Source organism: Pinus tabuliformis, chromosome X, assembly GCF_031772625.1.
Source record: "Pinus tabuliformis cultivar Carrire ecotype Pingquan chromosome X, CPIR1, whole genome shotgun sequence".
Taxonomy (NCBI): domain Eukaryota; kingdom Viridiplantae; phylum Streptophyta; class Pinopsida; order Pinales; family Pinaceae; genus Pinus; species Pinus tabuliformis.
In genome coordinates this window covers 512,041,026-512,061,470 of record NC_142308.1, presented here as the reverse complement: position 1 = coordinate 512,061,470, position 20,445 = coordinate 512,041,026, and the positions used below count along the sequence as shown (strand labels likewise).

The 20,445-nt window shown below is 38.7% G+C and overlaps 1 protein-coding gene across 1 annotated transcript in view; it reads left to right on the top strand.

Annotated features, from left to right (window-relative positions):
* The first annotated feature begins 626 nt into the window (after positions 1-626).
* The window catches only part of LOC149140925 (transcription initiation factor TFIID subunit), a 67,813-nt gene continuing 47,994 nt past the window's right edge, over positions 627-20,445 (top strand). The window contains exons 1-2 of the mRNA XM_089446369.1: positions 627-1,451; positions 17,518-17,627. Coding sequence (XP_089302495.1) covers positions 1,169-1,451; positions 17,518-17,627 — 393 coding nt within the window. The 5' untranslated portion in view covers positions 627-1,168. The remainder of the gene's footprint in view (positions 1,452-17,517; positions 17,628-20,445) is intronic.

Here is a 20,445-nt window from a genome sequence, read left to right as displayed (position 1 = left end):
AAAATCTATCTCATCTATAAGTTACACTAATAACATGTAAATCAACATATACACATAATAACATATTTACGTGGAACTAAATTAAAAAAAAATAATTCACTATTTAATCACAATTTATATATTAAAAATATAATTACAAAAATCTTACATAAAATTATTTATCAATTAATATTATAAATTAACTTAGGTTTAATAATCATTTTTATCGAGTTTAATTCATTTATATATTATTATTATTTTCCTTTTAATACTAATTTGATTTACATTACAACAACTCCCTCCATTAATCCCACCTCAAAAAGATAAATATTATTTTTAAGTTAGTATTTTAGAGGTAGTGTAAAGAGGCTACAATTTTGTTCCTAATTGATAGGAATTTGGGAAAAAGATTTTGAAAATATGGGGTTCTGGATGGTGATATTTCTGTCATGAAATAAAAAAATCATAGTGACTCATCTTATTTAGGCAAAATTGTGGCCTTAGGCTATTTCTAAGATCAAATAAAAAAGTTATCAAAAAAACTTGCTGTGTAACTTCAGTGAACAACAACTAATTTTATTTGGGCGAAATTGTAGCCTTGGTAAACAACGGCTTATTTAAACCCCTTCCATTGACTTGGAACATCAGTAACCGGTTTTTATTAAAACTAAAAACAATCTGTTTGTTGTAGACTTTAAACTATAAACCTGCCCTCGTGTGCCTTTGTTGCAAGCAAGCTCCCTGCTGTCGGATCCTTCCTCTAACGGCCTAACCAACAACAAGGCAAGATATTACCTATACTCAGTGGTTGTGCTGCTCTGTTTTCTCCTCCGAGCGCGATCTAGATTTTTAGTAAAATTGAAATTTATGAGGTGGGAAAGTTTGAGGGTTCGATGTGCAAGAATTAGCTTTTTCGGTTTGGAAGCAGTGATTGTCGAAGTTTAATGCAATAAGTCGGCTTCGATTCTGAGTTGTATATCTCTGAGTTTCACCTAAAAATTTAAAACCCCCCTGTTTCAGGAGTTTTGTTCCCGCTGCGGCTCCTTACACCATTTAAAAAAAGGGTCGTTTCTGGAACGTTTTGAGGAGTGCCATTAAGATATGCTACCCGGAAGTTGGATTGGAGTGAGTTCTCCATTAATTAATTGACCTGATTTGACCTCACATTGACGTCAACTTTTGCCATAGAATGGCGCTGCTGGGCGAGGACGGCACTGGGTACGAGCTCGCTAAGAAACTGGAGGGCAGCGGAGCATGGAAATCATGGCTAGGAGACTCCCATTATATGCAATTGCTGCCATATTTGAATTCTTTGTGTTCGTGGCAGGATTTTTTGTCCGTAAATGGAACCAAATCCAAGGCTCAGATTGAGTTGCAGCTCAGGGTTAGAGCTCTTTTGTTCGAGAAGGCCAGCGCGTCCCTTTATTTACGACTGCCTTCATCTCATGCTGTTTCATCTCTGTATCCTTCCTGTAAGTAGTCCGCATTCAATTGTTTCCGATTGCGTTCTATAATATAATCCAACCTCAGGTTGAACTTTCTCAAATCTTAAATTTTTAGCGGCATTTGCTCTTTTCTAACAAGTATGATTAATATTTAGATAATGAATTTCGTCGATCCTTTAACAAATATGTGAATGATGCTTTCACTTCGGACTAAGTTTATTCAATTGTTTATTGATTTTCTGTATATTTTTATGCCTGGATGTACCCACTGTTTTAACAACTTCCAGTGAAGGCATATGCTATATGTTTTTAACAAGCAGCCCCAATATGAATCCTTTAATCACAAATTATCTTTTCTTATATTTTGATATCACAAAATTATCTGCAGTTAGGTTACAAGCAGCCCCAATATGAATCCTTTAATTACAAATTACCTTTTCTTAGTTTTTGATATCACAAAATTATCTGCAGTTAGATTACAAGCAGCCGCATTATGAATCCTTTAATCACAAATGATCTTTTCTTAGATTTTGATATCAAAAAATTATCTGCAGTTAGATTTGGACATTACATCGGCAACGATTAAAAGCCAAACAGTCAGAAAGGGCCACAAGACATAACACTAAAATCACAAGACATGATACTAAAATCACAAGCAGCCGAATATGAATCCTTTATCACAAATTATCTTTTCTTAGATTTTGATATCACAAAGTAATCTGCAGTTAGATTTGGACATTACATAGGCAACGATTAAAAGCCAAACAGTCAGAAAGGGCCAAAAGACATGACACTAAAATCACTAAATATATGATATTAATATCAAAGTGAGGAAGGAATCAGGATGCTAGCTTTAAGATTAGCAAACTTTTTTTGAACATATGTAATACCTAATAAGTCATGTCTGTCATACAATTGTTATACATGTGGGTTTATTCACAACACGCCCAAAACACACACACAGAAAAAGAGTTAGTATGGGACCGGGTATCAAATTTTCATGAAATTAATTTAACCTAGGAAGAAATTATAAATATAAAAATCTTTGTGGTGTTTGTGATTACAGTTTCAGATATTTCCTCTTGGATGAGTGAAGTCTGGCATCTCTGTTTAGTATGGGACCGGGTATCAAATTTTCATGAAATTAATTTAACCTAGGAAGAAATTATAAATATAAAAATCTTTGTGGTGTTTGTGATTACAGTTTCAGATATTTCCTCTTGGATGAGTGAAGTCTGGCATCTCTGTTCTGGCACATATCAAAGTCTGGGATTATAAATTTGATTTGGTTCATATACACGTGCCGTTGACAGTTCAATTATTCAAATGATTCCGGTATACATGCACACGTTAAGTCTGGTTCAAGCAGTGAGTGTGGGACCAGCTGCCTGCTGGGCAAAGGAGACTGCAGCAAACTATATACCTGTTGACCAAAACAGAAACTAGTTGGAACTTGGGACTGGCTGTTATCACACCTTTTCTGTACACTTGGGCCGAAGAAGGGTTTTAACCAAAAAACATCATTTATGGTCGAATACTGCTACAAGAAATAGTTAGGATGTCTGGGCAAAATCAAAGTCAGACTATGCAGTTGACTAAACTCATAGCCTTGCTGCACCACAGGCTATGCAAGTAATCCTTTGATACTCTTGCAGTCTTTCATGTATGGTACTGGTGCATTAAATCAGCAATCTGGCAGTTTCTATGCATACTCAGAGATGGGAAAAGGCTTAAAACCTTGCATTTTCACCAGTTGTGATAAAGTACTGAAGTCAGAGAGGAAATTAGATGGCCAAGGATGAAAAATATCTGCAGTTCCATGTATGGCATTTTTCAAATATGCAAATATGAAACAACCAATATACAACATATTTCGATGGGAAAGAGAACCCAAAAATTATATTTATAAAAGTTGAGAGAGAAATCTACAAAAATAAGAATGATGTCATGTAGGAGTAGCTGCGAAGTTGACCTTTTCATAAAAAAATCATTTTCAAAAGTTTGTGGGACTGGGTTCTCTTCCCCAGCAAAATATGCTGTGTATTGGTTGCTTCATCTTTGCATGATATTGATTTTAACTTAACAGTGTAGACAGTTTGATAATGTTATTAGTTATTGTGATATTTTGTGTAGCATAACATTACATTCATTAAAGTTTGAACTTTTATCATTCTTGAGAAATCTTGGTATTTATATACTTAAGAAATGTTACACTGAATACGTTTCTCAATTTAGCCCATGCAATTTCCTTTAACTTCAACACTTTTATCAAAACTGGAAAAAATGCTTGCGTGATTTAATGCACTAATGACGTACATGTAAACACGCATATCAAAGGATTACTTGTGTAGATTGCAGGGGCCTAAAGCACTGATGGGCCTTGCAGCTATGAGTTTAGTCAACTGCATGGTTTGACTTTGGTTCTTCCTGGATATCCTAATTATCATTTGTTATATATTGATTCATTTACTTGTGCCGGTATTCGACCATAAGTGATGTTTTTTATGGAAACCTGTCATCAGCACAAGCGGACAAAAATGGTTTGATAACATTGGCTGGCTGGTTCTACACTGAGTTTTTGTGAAACTTCCAAATTCATTCCATCTATGCTTCCAGATTTAAACACAGCTTTCTGTGAATGTTCCTTCAAAACATCTGTCGATAATTGAATTATCACTAATCACTGTAGATTTTTAACATTTGAAACTGCGGTGTTCAAATTTCCATGTTATGGTTTGGAAGTAAATGCTGTGAATTTGTTTGCCATCAAGGGCAGTGTAGGGGAGGGTACATTGTTACTGTTGAAAAGTGGACTGTCTCTATATGGAAAGGGGTTGGACTTGACAACTAATTGTTGATCATTTAATTTTCATTTAGTCACAACATATGCATATATAACATCGGACCTGATATCATGGGCACAGACTCTATAATTGGAAAGAGAGGGATCTGCCCTGATCTTATCATGGTTCTCTTATTTTAGTTTGCAGATTGCAAGAGTGCTACTACCCTTTTAGTGAGTCTGAAAGCTATCAACTCGGTGTTTGGGTTTGCCTGGCCGATAAATTCTGAATTATTGTCCTGTCTCCAGCCACTATAATACAAACAATATCTGTCCTTTTGAAATTTCAATTTAATATGTGAATATCTATCTGGCACTATATACTTCAGCACCTTTTCGGTGAACGAATAGGGTTCTACTCAAGATTCTTAGTTGAATATTTATTTTGGGTTGTCTGACATTAGACATGCTATAGGATCTTAGGTTTTCATTCTTTGTCATATTCTTTTTTATGGCAATGTGCAGTGGAATCAAGTCTTCTTCCACAAATCCATTGCTATATTGTCTTATGTACTTGTCTAGAAGTAAAGTATAGCCACAAAACGTTAAAATTTCACACAACAACAGATTACTGGCCATTCCGATCACTAGCAATTGATTCCATATTGATCAAAGGACTTGGGGTGTTCTACAGTGTCTACATTGGGGTCTATAGCTAGGTGAGGTTGTGGAACCATGAGTCTAGCCAGAAAATTAACAAATGTGGATAGGCACACGACCAATCCTTTGACTATGTTCACATGAGCTTTTAGCTTGTCAGACTTTTCCTGCAGCTCGCAAATTGTTGCTTTGGTGTCAAATTCCAAATTCCTCAAATGCTCGATGTAGGCTTGAATTGATTGTATGTCTGATGGAGGGTCTTTATGCTTTGTGTTAAAAATTAAGTGGAGAGACATATATTGATTGATAGAAACATTAAACCAACTAGCAACAACCATAACATGCAAACATTAATACCGTGTTTACCTTGGGAAAACCCCAACTCCAGGGAAAAACCTAGCTAACGGAATTCCATTATGTTGAAAATATTAGCGAGAAAGGTTCCTTGATTTGTGCCTTAATAAAAGGGACCTCAACATGTTATCCCTTAGCATGCTCAAATCCCTATAAGTTAGGAGCTAATTCCTATAAGTTAGGATGAATTCCTATAATTTAAGATTCATCCTGTTAAAATTGGCTGTGGCAACTAGGGCCAAATTCCACTTTGGACAGCTCATTTGATGGAGATGATTACGCATTGAATTCCTCTTTTCAAGAGGACCAAAATCGACCTAAAGATCATCAAATTTGGATAAGGAGAAACACGTTTTTGAATTTATGACCACTCATATGCAAATTGTCAAGGTCGGCCTCACCTCCATGTAGGCTCATAAAGCCCAAACGTCATGTCTCTTGGCCCTCACCGATTTGTATATATAGAGGTGTCCTCCAACCTCATTTGTCACTTTGTGACATCCGATGTGCATCACTCCTTGGCAAATATGTCTCTGAGGCAGCAAAGCTTAAGGAGGACGAATTTGTGTATGGTTGGGACTGTTTTGGTTATTGTTTTATCTCTACAGGTCCGAGTTCTGGAGCAGAGTTGTGCTGTGGTTAAGGGCAGATTTATGTGTGGGTTGTGGCTTGTTTTGTGTGGGATTTCTCTCTGCAGCTAGGAGATTCACTTACAGCTAGGCCGCAGGCCTAGAATCACCTGTTCAGGAGGCTGAGGTGCTGTAGTAGGCTGCATATCTAAACTGTTAGTGAACAGGTGGCTGTTGGAGGTGGCTTGGAGACCTAAAAAGAGGCCAGAACAGCAGCGAATAAGAGGGCCTTTGGAGAGCAGGCCGCACTGTTTGAAGGTCTACAAGTGTTGAAGAAGGGCTGGAGCAACATGCTACAGAAGCTGTAACCAAGATTGGAGGGAGCCGTGAGACCTTATCTTGTGTTAGATCAGCTGCAAGGTGAATAGGAGGCTAAGGGAGGATGGCTGCAGCCTTTTGGTGGACTGTTGCTTCAGGATGGGCTGCAGAGATAAAGTGATCGATGGACTTAATGTGGTCATAGACCAGCTCCTAGAGCCAGCAAAGGGTAGCATCATGTAGGATAAGGAAGGCCGCAGTAGAAAGGAGGAATTTTGGACCAGTTGAATTAGACAGCAGTGGACTGCAGTTGCCCTAACCAGACCAACCTCCTACAGTAATACAATTTGACCTCTGTGGACAGAGTGCCAGAATTACAGAATTGATTGGGTCTAAGAACAGTGATACCGGCTCTTCAAATTAGCAAGTCATTTTGACTCTAAATTATTGTACTCTCTCTCTGCTGAACATTTGTTATTAATAATAAGAAGATTTGATCAAGGGTTTTCCCTATCTTGTGGTTTTTTCCCTGGCTTAAGCCAATTTTGTGTTCTGTTGTCTTGGCTTGTCCTCTGCGTTTATGGTTTATGTTCTTTCTTCAGTTACTGTCAATATAATAATGGTTAATGTGATTGCAATGAAAATGTGAATTGGGCTAATAGGGATCATTGAAGTAACTGTCCTAAGCAATGAACATGTTAACTCAAAATTAACATGGTATCAGAGCTCAGGTGAGGTCAAACCCAAGCAAGAGTAAAAGCAATCACTAAAGGTGTATCAAATGCGTATCTAAAAGACTGTCTGAAATTGCCTTTGGCCTATGGAGAAAAGTCAAGGCACAAATTAGGAACGAGGGTTTATGATTATTGTGTATGCGTTGCAGATTTTGACCCTTCAAGACTAAATCTGGACCAGCGACTTGCCTGGAATTTTCTCTTTTTGTGTTTGGTCAAACACATGAAGAAACTGCATTGACTTTGTCTTTTGTTGCGTTACCCATCTCTTTGCATGTGAGCAGATCCAGGGCAAGATAAATTTGATGATTGGTTTGGTCTCAAGGGTTACTTTGACAGTAAACACGTTATATCTAAACTTGCTTTTATGTGCCGAGCAGATATCTAGAATTATCTTCATCATTATATGGGCAACAGTTTATCTTATAAACGTCGAAGTCTTTTGCATATCTGAGCCGAGTATATTCTTCCTTCTAGAGCAAAGAACTGTTCGAATGGAAGCAATAATAGACACATCTTAGTGCTAGCATATTACATGAAATTGCGATGGTAATGTTCAACTCCTGAACAGTGTGACAATTTAGAAATTGTTTATGTTATCTGGCACGGTATGAAGGTAATTGTAACTTCCAAGCTAAGCACGATGATGGTAATTGTAACTTCCAAGCTAAGCACACAGCATGGTTGAATGATCTCTAATTTTAAGCGTGTTCTGGTGATTCATGATGAAGAGTTTTGGTACACTTTTATGAACCAATCTAGCGTATAGGAGATGCGACGAATAGACTGATTGAAGTGATCCAGTGCGAAAGTTCATAGATGCTTTGCAATCAGTGTTGGTGCAATTGGTAAACTGTTCTCTTTGTCAGGAAGCATTGTGTTGTGCAGCAATGAAATATAATCCTGAAAATTTTCGGTCTTGTTTTGGAGTAAATTTCTGAACAAGTCCCTTATGGTCTGAAGCTTACATTTGTGATGGTAGCGTCGTGCTAAACCTTTGGAATCTCAGTAGCATAGCTTCTTATGTAGAGGAACTTTATATGATACCTAATCCCTGAAGTTTGCTGAATCAAGGAATATCCCCTGGCTGATTTGCTGATCTAAACGAAGTTTAAGATCTGGTGCATACTATAGTCAAGAATCAAGATAATGCAAACAGAGCTGCAATAGTATGGTTCATTGAAGTGTCACCTTGAATGCATTGAATCAGCACTATATGCCATCACTTTGCTCCTGTAGATCTGTGTCCATTGCATCTACAGCTGCCGAAGTTACAGTAAGTGTGGAGATATCAAAGAAAGCCTCACAAACAACAGTAGGCACAGTGCCAGAGACGTCATCTTCAGGCACACTGTTAGCAGCAAGAAATTTTCAGAAAGGGTTTCTTCATTCAGCTGTAAAGAACAGATTTGTGACAGTTTTCATGCTACTAGGGTTTGCCTTTTGAACAGAAGCACCACAAAGATAATAGGGCTCTCTCATAGAGACAAAATTGTTGTGATGCAGTAGAGTTAACAGTTTGACAAGAGATGTACACAATAGATATGTTTGGGCAGAAGTGGAATAGTGGTATGGGAAATGAAGAGAGACAACAAGAGCAGCAGCAGAAGTGGATAGTTAAAGTGGTAGTGTTAGCAGAAACAATGGATTGCAGAAAGCCACTGGCAGCAGTGGTGTAATTTAGAATGCAGTCCAGTGTCATATGACATCAAACTGAACATCATCACATGGGTGACAGTTACCTTGATAGTTATATGTGGCATTAGTTCTATGTGTGGCACTACCCTATGTATGGCAACTTAGCATGTACGACTCAACATCATTTATGGTTTCTTTTCAGTCCAACATTATGTATGATATTGTTACTGTCCAGTAGCAGTGGTGATATTTGGTAGCCCCAGGAAATTAATAACAATATTATAGGCTTGTTCACAAACAAAGTTGTGAATAAGACAGATGTAAACTTTGGATAGCTTATCTACTATGAAGAAGCTACAAAGATCTGCCAGTATAAGAAATTGCAGCTTTCATTCTTGAAGATCACCTAGGAGAAGGAGAGCATGGCACTTTGGATTCTGGAACAATTCTTTGTAACAACCCTTATCAACATGAAAACAGAGGCACCTTGAAGAAAGTGCAAGACAGATTCTATGTCTTTGTCAAGCATGATAAGCAGAAGATCCTGATTCTTGATATCTTGGTTGCATTAAGACAGGATGTTATGAAGAATTGTTTTATAGATATCGATGCCCAAATGAGAAAGACTCCTCCTCTTCATGGATTGGGTAATTTGATGCATTGGTAGCTGTCATAGTAAGGCTTCAGAGGGAGCTATAAAATCCCTGATGACTTTTTTGTTCAATATTTTTTTTTTTTAAATGGCAAGTCATGACAGCTGAGTATGATGACTCTGATAGTTCATATCTCTGTTTCCTTAGAGACTGCATATAAGCTGCATGATTATGATTGGATGATTTTGGCAAATGGATCAAAGGATTAATAGTAGGCTGCAAATAGCTCGATGGTTATATTTTGTGCAAGGTTACTTTTCCAATATTCAGAGGGAGCAATGATGTTTATTGACGATGTCTGTCCTAAGCTTAAAGGATGGAAAAGCTGCTAATCAGGATATAGACAACTTATGGTTAAGCCTCGTATATTGGACAACTGCTTATTAAGATTAATTACGTTCTGAAGTACACTGCTAAGAATTGCTGGTTTGGCAGTATGGTAAATGGATATGGTACAGCAGGGAGCAATATAGCTCCACCATTAGAAGATGAATTTGTAAATATCCTAACAAAGCTTCTTGGCAAGGGCAAGTTTATCTTCCTTCAGAGAAAGGTTGGGAGTCGTTGAAAGACCCTACTATGAGGGTCTCGGTTGAACATTGAGCTCTAGGAACTCTTGGGGGCTTAGGGTACTTGTAGCTACGCTGTGTATTGGGTGAGTGGTTCGCCTTCCCCTGTGATGCTCCATGATGATATATGCATAGGATGAGTGGTTCAACTTCTCTTGCAGATACCCCCATGAGAGATGCATATAGGCATCTGTTGGTTGTCATATGTTGACATGTTGATGGGGCATGGTTCATCGTTTCCCCGCATGTAGGATGCTCATTTTCTACTATTGATGATTGACATGTCGGTGGGACATGGTTCATCCTTTTCCCACGTGTAGGATCCTTCCTACGATTGATGGTTGGCATGCATGTAGGACATGGTTCATCCTTTCCCTATTCTTAGTGGGTCGAATGCATGTAGGATGTGGTTTATCCTTTCCCTACGATGGTTGTGACATATGACTATAGGGTGTGGTTTATCCTTTCCATACGTGTGATTGTGAGCAAGATGTGATTTATTCTTTCCCTGCTGCTACCCTAGCATCATCCTTCCCATGTACTCCGGGACACATGGGAAGTACCTCTCATCTAGCCAATGAGTTGGGAAAAGTGGTTAGGGACCATAGCACTACCGATGGACGCATCATGTATTTCCATACTCCCTATGTCTAGGATGCATGATGTTCAACCAAATTGATCACTTGGGATCAAGTCCGAGAGGGGTTTGACCCCTAGTTATGTGGACTGACTTTTGTTAGTGGAGAGTGGCAAGGTCTTGTGACTCACTCTTGATCAATTTTTCTTCATTATCTATATCAGTGTTTAGTAGAGTTGAGATGAGATGCAAATATGGTTCATGATGACAAGATGGCATGAAGGATTGGCAGGTGGAATTCTCCCTAGTTGAGAGGGAGTGTTAAAATTGGAAACTAGGGCCAAATTCCACTTTGGACAACTCATTTGATGGAGATGATTATTGCATTGAATTCCTCTTTTCGAGAGGACCAAAATCGACCTAAAGATCATCAAATTTGGATAAGGAGAAATGTGTTTTTGAATTTATGACCACTCATATGCAAATTGTCAAGGTTGGCCTCACCTCCATGTAGGCTCATAAAGCCCAAACGTCATGTCTCTTGACCCTCACCAATTTGTATATATAGAGGTGTCCTCCAATCTCATTTGTGACATCCCACGTGCATCACACATTGGCAAATATATACCTGAGGCAGTGAAGCTTAAGGAGGACAAATTTGTGTATGGTTGGGACTGTTTTGGTTATTGTTTTATCTCTACAGGTTCGAGTTCAGGAGCAGAGTTGCGCTGTGGTTAAGGGAAGATTTGTGGGGGTTGTGGCTTGTTTTGTGTGGTATTTCTCTTCGTAGGTAGGCTGTAGCTAGGAGATTCACTTACAGCTAGGTCGCAGGCCTAGAATCATCTGTTCAGGAGGTCGAGGTGTTGTAGTAGGCTGCAAACCTAAAATGTTAGTGAACAAGTGGTTGTTGGAGGTGGCTTGGAGACCTAAAAAGAGGTTAGAACAACAGTGAATAAGAGAGCCTTTGTTTGGAGAGTAGGCCACACTATTTGAAGGTCTACAAGTGTTGAAGAAGGGTTGGAGCAACATGCTACGGAAGCTGTAACCAAGATTGGAGGGAGTCGTGAGACCTTATCTTGGGTTAGATCAATTGCAAGTTGAATAGGAGGCTAAGGGAGAATGGTCACAACCTTTTGGTGGACTGTTGCTTTAGGATGGGTTGCAAAGATAAAGTGAACGATGGGCTTAATGTGGTCAGAGACTAGCTCCTAGAGCCAACGAAGGGCAACATCACATAGGATAAGGAAGGCCAAAGTAGAAAGCAAGAATTTTGGACCAGTTGAATTAGACAACAGTGGACTGCAGTTGCCCTAACCAAACCAACCTTCTATAGTAATACAATTTGACCTTTGTGGATAGAGTGCTAGAATTACAATATTGATTGGGTCTAAGAACAGTGATATCGAATCTTCAAATTGGCAAGTCATTTTGACTCTCAATTATTGTGCAATATATTTGTTGAACATTTGATATTAATAATAAGAAGATTTGATCAAGGGTTTTCCCCATCTTGTGGGTTTTTCCTTGGCTTGAGCCAATTTTGTATTCTGTTGTCTTGGCATGTCCTCTTCGTTTATGGTTTATGTTCTTTCTCTTGTTATTGTCAATATAATAATGGTTTATGTGATTGCAATGAAAATGTGAATTGGGCTAATATGGATTATTGAAGTAACTGTACTAAGCAAAGAACATGTTAACTCAAAATTAATAGCTTTTTAAAAGTTAGGTTGAGTTATGACGCAGTTAACTAATGTGCAAAAGTGGAACGCTGAGTTTTTTGTCTTCTAGTGCAAGTTAATTTGGGAAAAGGACATGTGATTGAAGCTCAAATTCTAGAATTGAGATGAGACGAGTTGCGCGAGTTAGTTTAATTTCGTTAACTCATCAATCACAAAATCAATTCCTAAAATATAATTTTCCAGATTTATCCATTCAAATTGCTTATAAGGAGGAGCGAATGCACAATTGTAATGATACTTGAGCACAAGTTTGTGAGGGAAAGAACGTGCAAGAGGAGCTTGTGCAAGTTTTTGAAGAAGGAAGAATTGCTTTGGGAATGTGCTAGGAAATAGGGGCTAATTCCTAAGAAATAAGAGTAGCCCATGCGCTAGGAAATAGGCTATTATTTCCTAGGATTTTTGCAAGGATTTCAGGTTCATTCAGGCAAGGCAAGAAGGCAAGCATATTAGGGGTATTGCAGATTGTTTCAAGCTTAGTTCAAGTAGGGAGATCATTGTATTCTCTTTTAAAACATAGATATTTTGTAAGAGACCTATTGCTCATTCTTCTTCAATAAGATTCTCAATCAAGCAGAGGGGTTTCTCAGTTGGGTTCCCTAGAAAAAATGTGTTGTTGAATTGTGTGATTGTGTATTCATTGCTGTTCCTATTCCGCTGCAAAATAAGTAGAGAAATTCTATGTCTATAATCTATATGAAAATAAATTAGTTACAAATTGTTCATATTAGTAATTGCATAATTTCGTGGATTTCTACACATTAGTCCCTTGGCCAAAACTTGGCCAAGCCGACCAGGTGAGCCTTCATCGCACACCTCCCTAGCAACTTACAATAGAGTCTTCACCTAGCCTTTTAAAGGCTTCATTACATGAATTCCATGGGCACAAAGCATGGGTACACAAATCTATGTGCCCAAAACCACCAAGGTTTGACTCTTTCCTCGAGTCAAGTTTTCATAAGAATCCCCCCTTAATCTGTGACTTGGGTTTTCCCTTGAACAAATCTAGCCAAGCTAGCCTAGTGAGTCAGCACTGCTCACTCTAGCCCTTACCCCCCTTAAAGTTTATAACCAAGGTATTCACATGCCCTCATTATCGCCTAGGTCTAACACTAGACTTTATTGACAATTTCCCAGGGGTACACATACCTTACCTGGTCTTCCAACACCATGCCCATTTACATACAATTTAAAAGTTTGACTCTATAACAATTTCTAAGAAATGCCATCATTCTCTCGCTTTACCCATCCTGCGCTCCTTATCCCAATTTTCACGCAGCTACAACCACCAAGAAACACATTCTCCTTAACCTAGAATAGGACCCTTCGTCATGCTTCCACTGTGTCCAATACCCCCAAAAAAACATAACATTTGTAGAATTTCCTTGAAATTATGCTATTGCTTGAATGAACAACTCTGAAACTAATTTGTAACCCAAGACACATAATTTCTCTATCAATTTGCAGAGGAATATAACAAAAATAAAACACAGTTACACGATAGCAAAAACACAAAAATTTCTAGGGAACCCAATTGGGAAAACCCTTTGCTAACTGTAGACATTTTATTGACAGAAGTTTGAGCAAATAGAATTATTAAAAGGTAAATCGTTTCTCTAGAGAAGAAGCTCGTTCTCCCTGCTAGTACTTAGCTCTAAACCTGCCTGCAAGAACCCTGCCCTTAGCTCCTAAATCCTTGCGTTGGCCCTGGAAATTCCTCCTATTTCCTAGTGCATACCAGCAAGGATTTCGTCTACTAAAAACACTGTGTGTAGGCCTCTCCTTCACGCTCTTCCTAGCTGTGCTAGCTCACACACAAACTCGTGCTCTCTATTGTCTTGTCTCACAACCTTGTGCTCACACAAAACAATGAATCAATTTTGTGCATTCGTCCACCTTATAAGTAATTCACTTCAGTTAAATCTGGAATTTTTATTTTTGGAACTCGGTCTTGTGATTGACTAGTTAACTGAGTCTAACTGATTCATGTAAGTTGTCCTAGCCCCAAATAACCATTGAGACTTCTAACTCTTACTAGGAGACAAACAACTGAGCCTCTAACTATTCACATGAGTTAAAATGCTTCATGAACTCATCATAATTTTTGGGAACTTGTCTTAACTTTTAGGAACTTGTGCATGCTAAAGAAGGACTGCCTGTGGTATCTTTGACTAAGGCACACATCAAAGAAGACCTTTCTCGCTACTATTTTCAACACTCCCTCTTAGTGAGGAAGGTGCTTTAGGAAGAACCTCATCCACCTGGATTTGTCTCCAACACTACCACATTCTCTGCTGCTGCCAATGTTTTTAAAACCGGAACCGGTGACCGGACCGGTTCACCTAATGAACCGGTTTACTGACCGGAACCGGTCTAACCGGCACTGGTTTGGTCTAAACGAACCGGTTTTAAAAAAATACATTAAATAATTAATTTTTAATGAAACAAAACTATTTTTAAGATGTAAAACCATGATTCCAAGCCAATAGAGACAAAATATGCAAAGTTTGCTCTTTTATATACCATGTAAAGGTGAATACATCAAAATGGCACCGAGTGCAATACATATCATCAACAAAATAGCAAAATACATAACAAATGAGGCTCTAAATGGCCTATAAAGTCCAAAAACATTGCTGCAAGCTATGAGGCCATTGGCCTACTACAAGTCTACAGTATACACATGATCAATCATCAAGTTCATTACCACTACTATTAGTAGACACAAGATCATCATCAGGAGCTACATAGACATCATCTGGTTCAGAGTCTGAGGATGCCTCAGCCTGATCTGCAACCTCAGTATCAATGCCACCAATGACAATAGAAGTGGACCTAAATGAAGCACGAGTTTGTCGACCTGCATGACTAGTGCCTTCCATTGGTTCCTTGCCTTTCCTTGATGCCGCTATTGATCCTGGTTCTGATGCCACCACATAATCTGCTTCATCCCCCGCCAAAGCCATGTCGATATCAAAATCAGCCTCAAACACAGGTTCTCCAGTCTCCTCCACCCATTCTGATGTTGGATCAATATCGTCCAACACAATGGGATCTAGATCAGGAGTTTTTCTTATCATTTGGAGCTCTAATTGCATTTATTGTTTACCCCCAAACCATGAAATCCTGAAAACCATTAAGTCTGCTGAATTTTGAGTGAAATCTAAAATTCTAGTTTCTCCATATGAAATCCAATGAGGTCGAAACCACTCTCAAACATCCTGAGTCATTTCATGGTAATGTTAAAAATTTAAGTAAAAGGATGAAAATGAAAATTAAAGGAAATGTCACTTTTACTTTAAGAATTTAACATTACCATTAATTGCCAACATTGTTAGGGTTGAAACACCCTTAGTCCCCCCCCAAAACCCCTCAAACACAGTCAAAAACATGTTTTTTAACTTTATGGTGGTTGTGCCTAAAACCGGCCGGTTTAGGACAAAACCGGCCGATTTGTAACAAACCAACCGGTTTTGTCCTAAACCGGCCGGTTTTCACCGGTTAGGGCCAAAAATCGGGCAAATGAAGGGTCTGACCGGCTTTTTAGGCCGGTTCGGACCGGCCAGCTAGCTAACCGGCCGGTTTGACCGGTTACCGGTTTTTCTGAGCGGTTTTTAAAACTATGGCTGCTGCATCTGCCCCCTCTGAACTAGAAGACTTCCTTGCTTTCTTTTGTGGAACCCGATCTAAAGACTTGTTCTTCCCAACCATGCTTTGCGACTCCATCACTTTAGTCAGAAGTGCCATGTAACCTGTGTACCTTTGTCGTCGCTTGTTTTGGCTAAAGGTGATACTAGAAGATCCAACTCTATCTTGATCTCCCTTAAACAAACCCTCTGCCCACTTGGCTCGAACTCTCCCTATATTGGGAGTCACTGACTAAGTGGTTGCTTCCACTCGCTTTGGTCTATGCTCCTCATCATCCCACTGGTTAACCCAAATACCAACTAGCTTAGACTCAAACTGAGATATTGGCTGAGGCTCCATCTTGAGAGCTCAGTCTTGCTCTTGCTCAACTATCACTTTTCTCTTCTGAGAACTTCCTGCCTTGTTGCTCAAGGATGTGCCTGTCTCTACTTGTAACTTGAAGAGATTCTTCACCCTCACACCTATCTGCTTCTTACATCTAGAGGTTGTGTTGGAGGTAAGCTTTATCTCTGTGCAAGATGACATCGTAACCCTTGTCCTCAAGGGTAGCTACCAAAACAAGATTTTGCTTTAATCCTCGAACATAGAGGACATCTCTAAGACGAAGAAATTATCTGACTCTCTCTGGAAGCTGACAGTACCAACTCCACTAGCTGCGCACTAACCATCATCTCCTAGCTCAATTTGAAACTGCATGTCCTTCTCCTTCAGGCGGCTGAAACTCTTCTTGTTCCCAGTCATATGGAAGGATGATCTTGAATCAATATAACATACATTGCTGTCTGCTGAGCTTGTTGTTCAAGCAATCAAATGAGAAATCTTTCTCGAAGTGGGCATAAAAAGCATCTACTTCTGCGGATGTAGCTACATGATCCTTACTGGAATCCTTCTTTTGCTTAGGACACTTAATGGCATAGTGTCTAAACTCATGGCAATGGAAGCACTTGATCTTGCTTAGATCCTTCTTCATGCCCTTTTGACTGGACTCGGCCAATCCTGAGTCCTTGGCCCTCCTTGCCCTTTAGGAACTACATTATATGATACCTTAAATTATCTATGTGACATGAACTTTGAGATTCGTACATTTTCTTAGTTAAATGCCCCTATTTAAATACTTGGCAATGTAAGTGGGTTAATCATAGACATGTTTCATTGTATCCTTCTATGTCTCCTAATTATTGTAGTTGCTAATTACACATTTTTCAATATAATATGAGTTGTTAATTGGACAAGTATGGTTTTGAAATGTCTTTTACAATTTTATTGCTCGATGTGTTTGTAGACACTTCGACCAAATGGCCATTTGATTTGCTTGAACATACCAAACTGGTTATGTTGTGGGTATTTGAGATAACTTGTGAATAATTTTGATCAGACAAGGTTATCACATGAAGTAGCACATGTGGTGTGTATATGGTTTATTTGTTTTTGTAAGTAATGTACACTTTTGTTACCACTTTTAAACTTTGTTTACCAGTAATTCCCTTTGGATGCTCTAATTTTCGTGGCTTGATACTCATTCCATCTATCTCTTTTGTCTTATAAGTAGAAACATACTTGCTTTCTAAAATTTTTCCTAGATCAAGTCCATTTCATATTAATTTATAACATCATTCCATGATTTGTCATTTTGATGACAATGATGGAAGGAAATATAGGAATATTTACCTAGTTTCTATTCATGGTTTGGTTATACTTATATGTGAGACATGCATGCAATGATTATACTTATGTGAATTATATCAAAGAAGCCATCAGTGATGATAGCAAAGTGCTTTTTGTTTTATCTTTTTGTGTTCTTTGGTTGTAGGATTTAACAATAGCACATTTTAAAGTATTCATGGCCTTTACTCAGATCTGCAATTACACGCTGATGACATTTATTACTCTTTGGAGGAAGATGCGAATGATTGGAATCGACTTGAAGCAGACGGTACTTTAACATTGGAATCTCTCCAAAAGAAGGTTCGAATTTTTTATGGTGCTTATGTTGTTGGTTGTATTCCCTTTGACCTCTCTTATTTATCAGTACTTGTAAAGTTATAATGCGATTGCATGTTTATTCATTTGTAGTTGGGGACCTTCATTTATCTGAGATTAGGACATAATATGGAGAAAGAATCAATACATTTTCTCTTTTTGAAAGCTTTAGTTAAATGTTTCATAATAAGATATTATTGAATTTACATTATTGCCAGACATTATTGGCAATTGATGAAGAATTGCTATTAAGAATTTGGGGTTAAGTTTTAATATTAAATTTATCCCTAACAATTTCTATGATAAGCAAGGTGTCCTCGTAATTGGGGCTAATGTTACTTTGCACAACCATGTCACATTGTTGTTCACTTAAAGTAGTAGTTTAATAAGGGTTAACATTTGGTAATTGATATTTGATAAGGGGCCTCTTGTAATTCTTGTTGATGTTTGAATCCTTTTCTAAAATTTCTCCTGCCACATCGTGAATTCAAAGGATAGATTATGCCAAGTCTTTTTTTGGTTGTGAGACTACGAGAAGCATAAGTAAACACTACCCATTGTGGAGAGACTTAACAATAAGTGGGAGCTTTAGGATATACGAGTGTGTTGCCCCTCATATTGCATGAGGTCACATCCAATTGCACAAGACAAATATTCTAATGACATTTGTTGATCACCTAAGTAACAAGACATGTCCAAACAGGACCTGAGTCCTGTATTCAATGTATTAGACACAAATATGTGAAGGCACATGTTCAACATGTGTCATAAACATGTGCCCTCAATGTGTTTCGAAAATCGGACGCACGTGCCTTATGAATGCGACCTGTGGCTTATAAAAACACTTTTGTTTCTTTCATTTGTGGTGATTTCACTCAAAAGCTGGAGGTGTGGGGTGATTTGGGGTGCAATTGAGGGTTATTGTGCAATGTTAGAAGGGATTCCAAGTTTTGGGCAAGTAGATTTGTTCACCAATATTCAAGTTTTTTCCTACGTTAGTCCACTGTCTTCCACATCTCACAGAAATCATGGCTCAATCATCAAAGGTAGCAGGAAAAGGTCAAAGGAAGGGGAGGGATGCCCCCACTAATGTTGTCTCCCCTCCATTTTCTTTAGGGTCTGCTAGTGCTCTATCTACTTGGAATGGGGTTGCAACAACTTCAAATGTTGAAAAAGTCACTGTTTAAGTTAGACAACATGCTTAAGAGCAAAAGTATCCATTGTGGTAGTATGTTACAAGACAACAAGGGCATGAGGCCAAATTAAAGTGGGAAGCGAATTTTCTTTAGACATGTAATTTTTTCCATAATCAGTTTAAGTCTTTTGAGCATGTTTCCTGCCTCAAGAAGGCTGTCGGGCAGCAGGTCACTACTTATATTGAACTGACCCTTTGGATGAAGAGGGACAACAGGAGCTAATCCTAGAAGCAAACATGGCAGTATGAGAAAAAAAACTAAGAGGTAGAGTAATTTTCAGAATATCTTGTTAAGTGAAAGAATCTTCTAGAAGAAGACATCACATGGGAAGGAGAACGAGTTTTACAGCATCCCAATTTGCAATTGCTTGAGGGCAAGCAATTTCAGGAAGGGGGGACTGTAATGTCCTCTCCAAATTGATGGGCTAATGGAGGACGAAATAGCCTATCTGACCCCGTAGGCTATAGTCTTGATAAAGGGGTAAAAACCCAATTTTTCCTATGTTGGGGCAACATTGGGCAAAAGTTGGGTTGGTTGGGGCTAAAAAACCCAAAATTGGGGGTTGCACCCACAACCCCTCACATTTTGGAGCCCATGGAAAATCTATAAATAGAGGAGAGTTGAGATCAAATCAATCATCATCAATTGTGGATCAAATCATCTGTTTCTTGAGTTGTAGCTCTGAGGGTTTTAAGATCCTTACTCTTCTAATTTCAGTGGTGAGAGAGTCCACCCTAGTTAGTTTTATTTTCTCTTTTTCTACTTTGTTCTGGCAACAGGGAATTCACAATCCAAGGAGCAGCAAGGTATCTTGAGGCAAATCTGTGAGTCTCAACGAATTTTTCTGAGGTTATCTATCTGGATGGATCAAAGTTCTTGTGGCTGGACACTTGTGAAAACTCATCTGGAGCAGGCTGCAATTTCCCTGGGGCTGGTATAGCGAACCTGAGGCAGGAAACATAATTTTCTGAGGAAGTCGAGGTTCCCTGTAGCCAACAGGTCGAAGCCTGAGGCACCCAAATTCATCTGAGGCAGGAAACCCGAACTTTCTGAGGCACAGTGAAACCTTTTGAGGTTAATCCTGTGCGAAAATACTCCTATCATTCTCCTGAGGCAACCCGCGGGTTCTGGAGCAGAACAAAGGTTTAATGAAGGAGCCAGACCTTCCTGAAAGTCTGTTTTTGGAGCTTGATTGGTGACTGTGGCAGACCAGAATCCCCTGTAGATAGTACAGGTCCTGAGGCAGGCTGTGGATGAGGTCCCTGAGGTGATTTAAAAGGTGGAATCAACAGATCTTAAACTTGGCATTGATCCTCCTGTAGCAGACTTCGGACTAAGGGTACTCCTTTAAGTCCTCTGATTAGAATTTGCAAGAGAACACTAGCTGTAGTCTGAGGATTTGAAAAGGCAGTCCTGGTCATTGGTAGTTAGGTGTAAAATTGTTCATTGACTACATTCTGTTGGACTTGGAAATTGATTGTTGATTGGTTGAATATTGGATGAACAGTGATATTGTTGATTGAATGAACAGTGATATTGTGTTGTTAAATTATTGTGGATCCTATTGAATGGATTGTTTGTTTCACCACTGAATTAGAAAGAAGGAA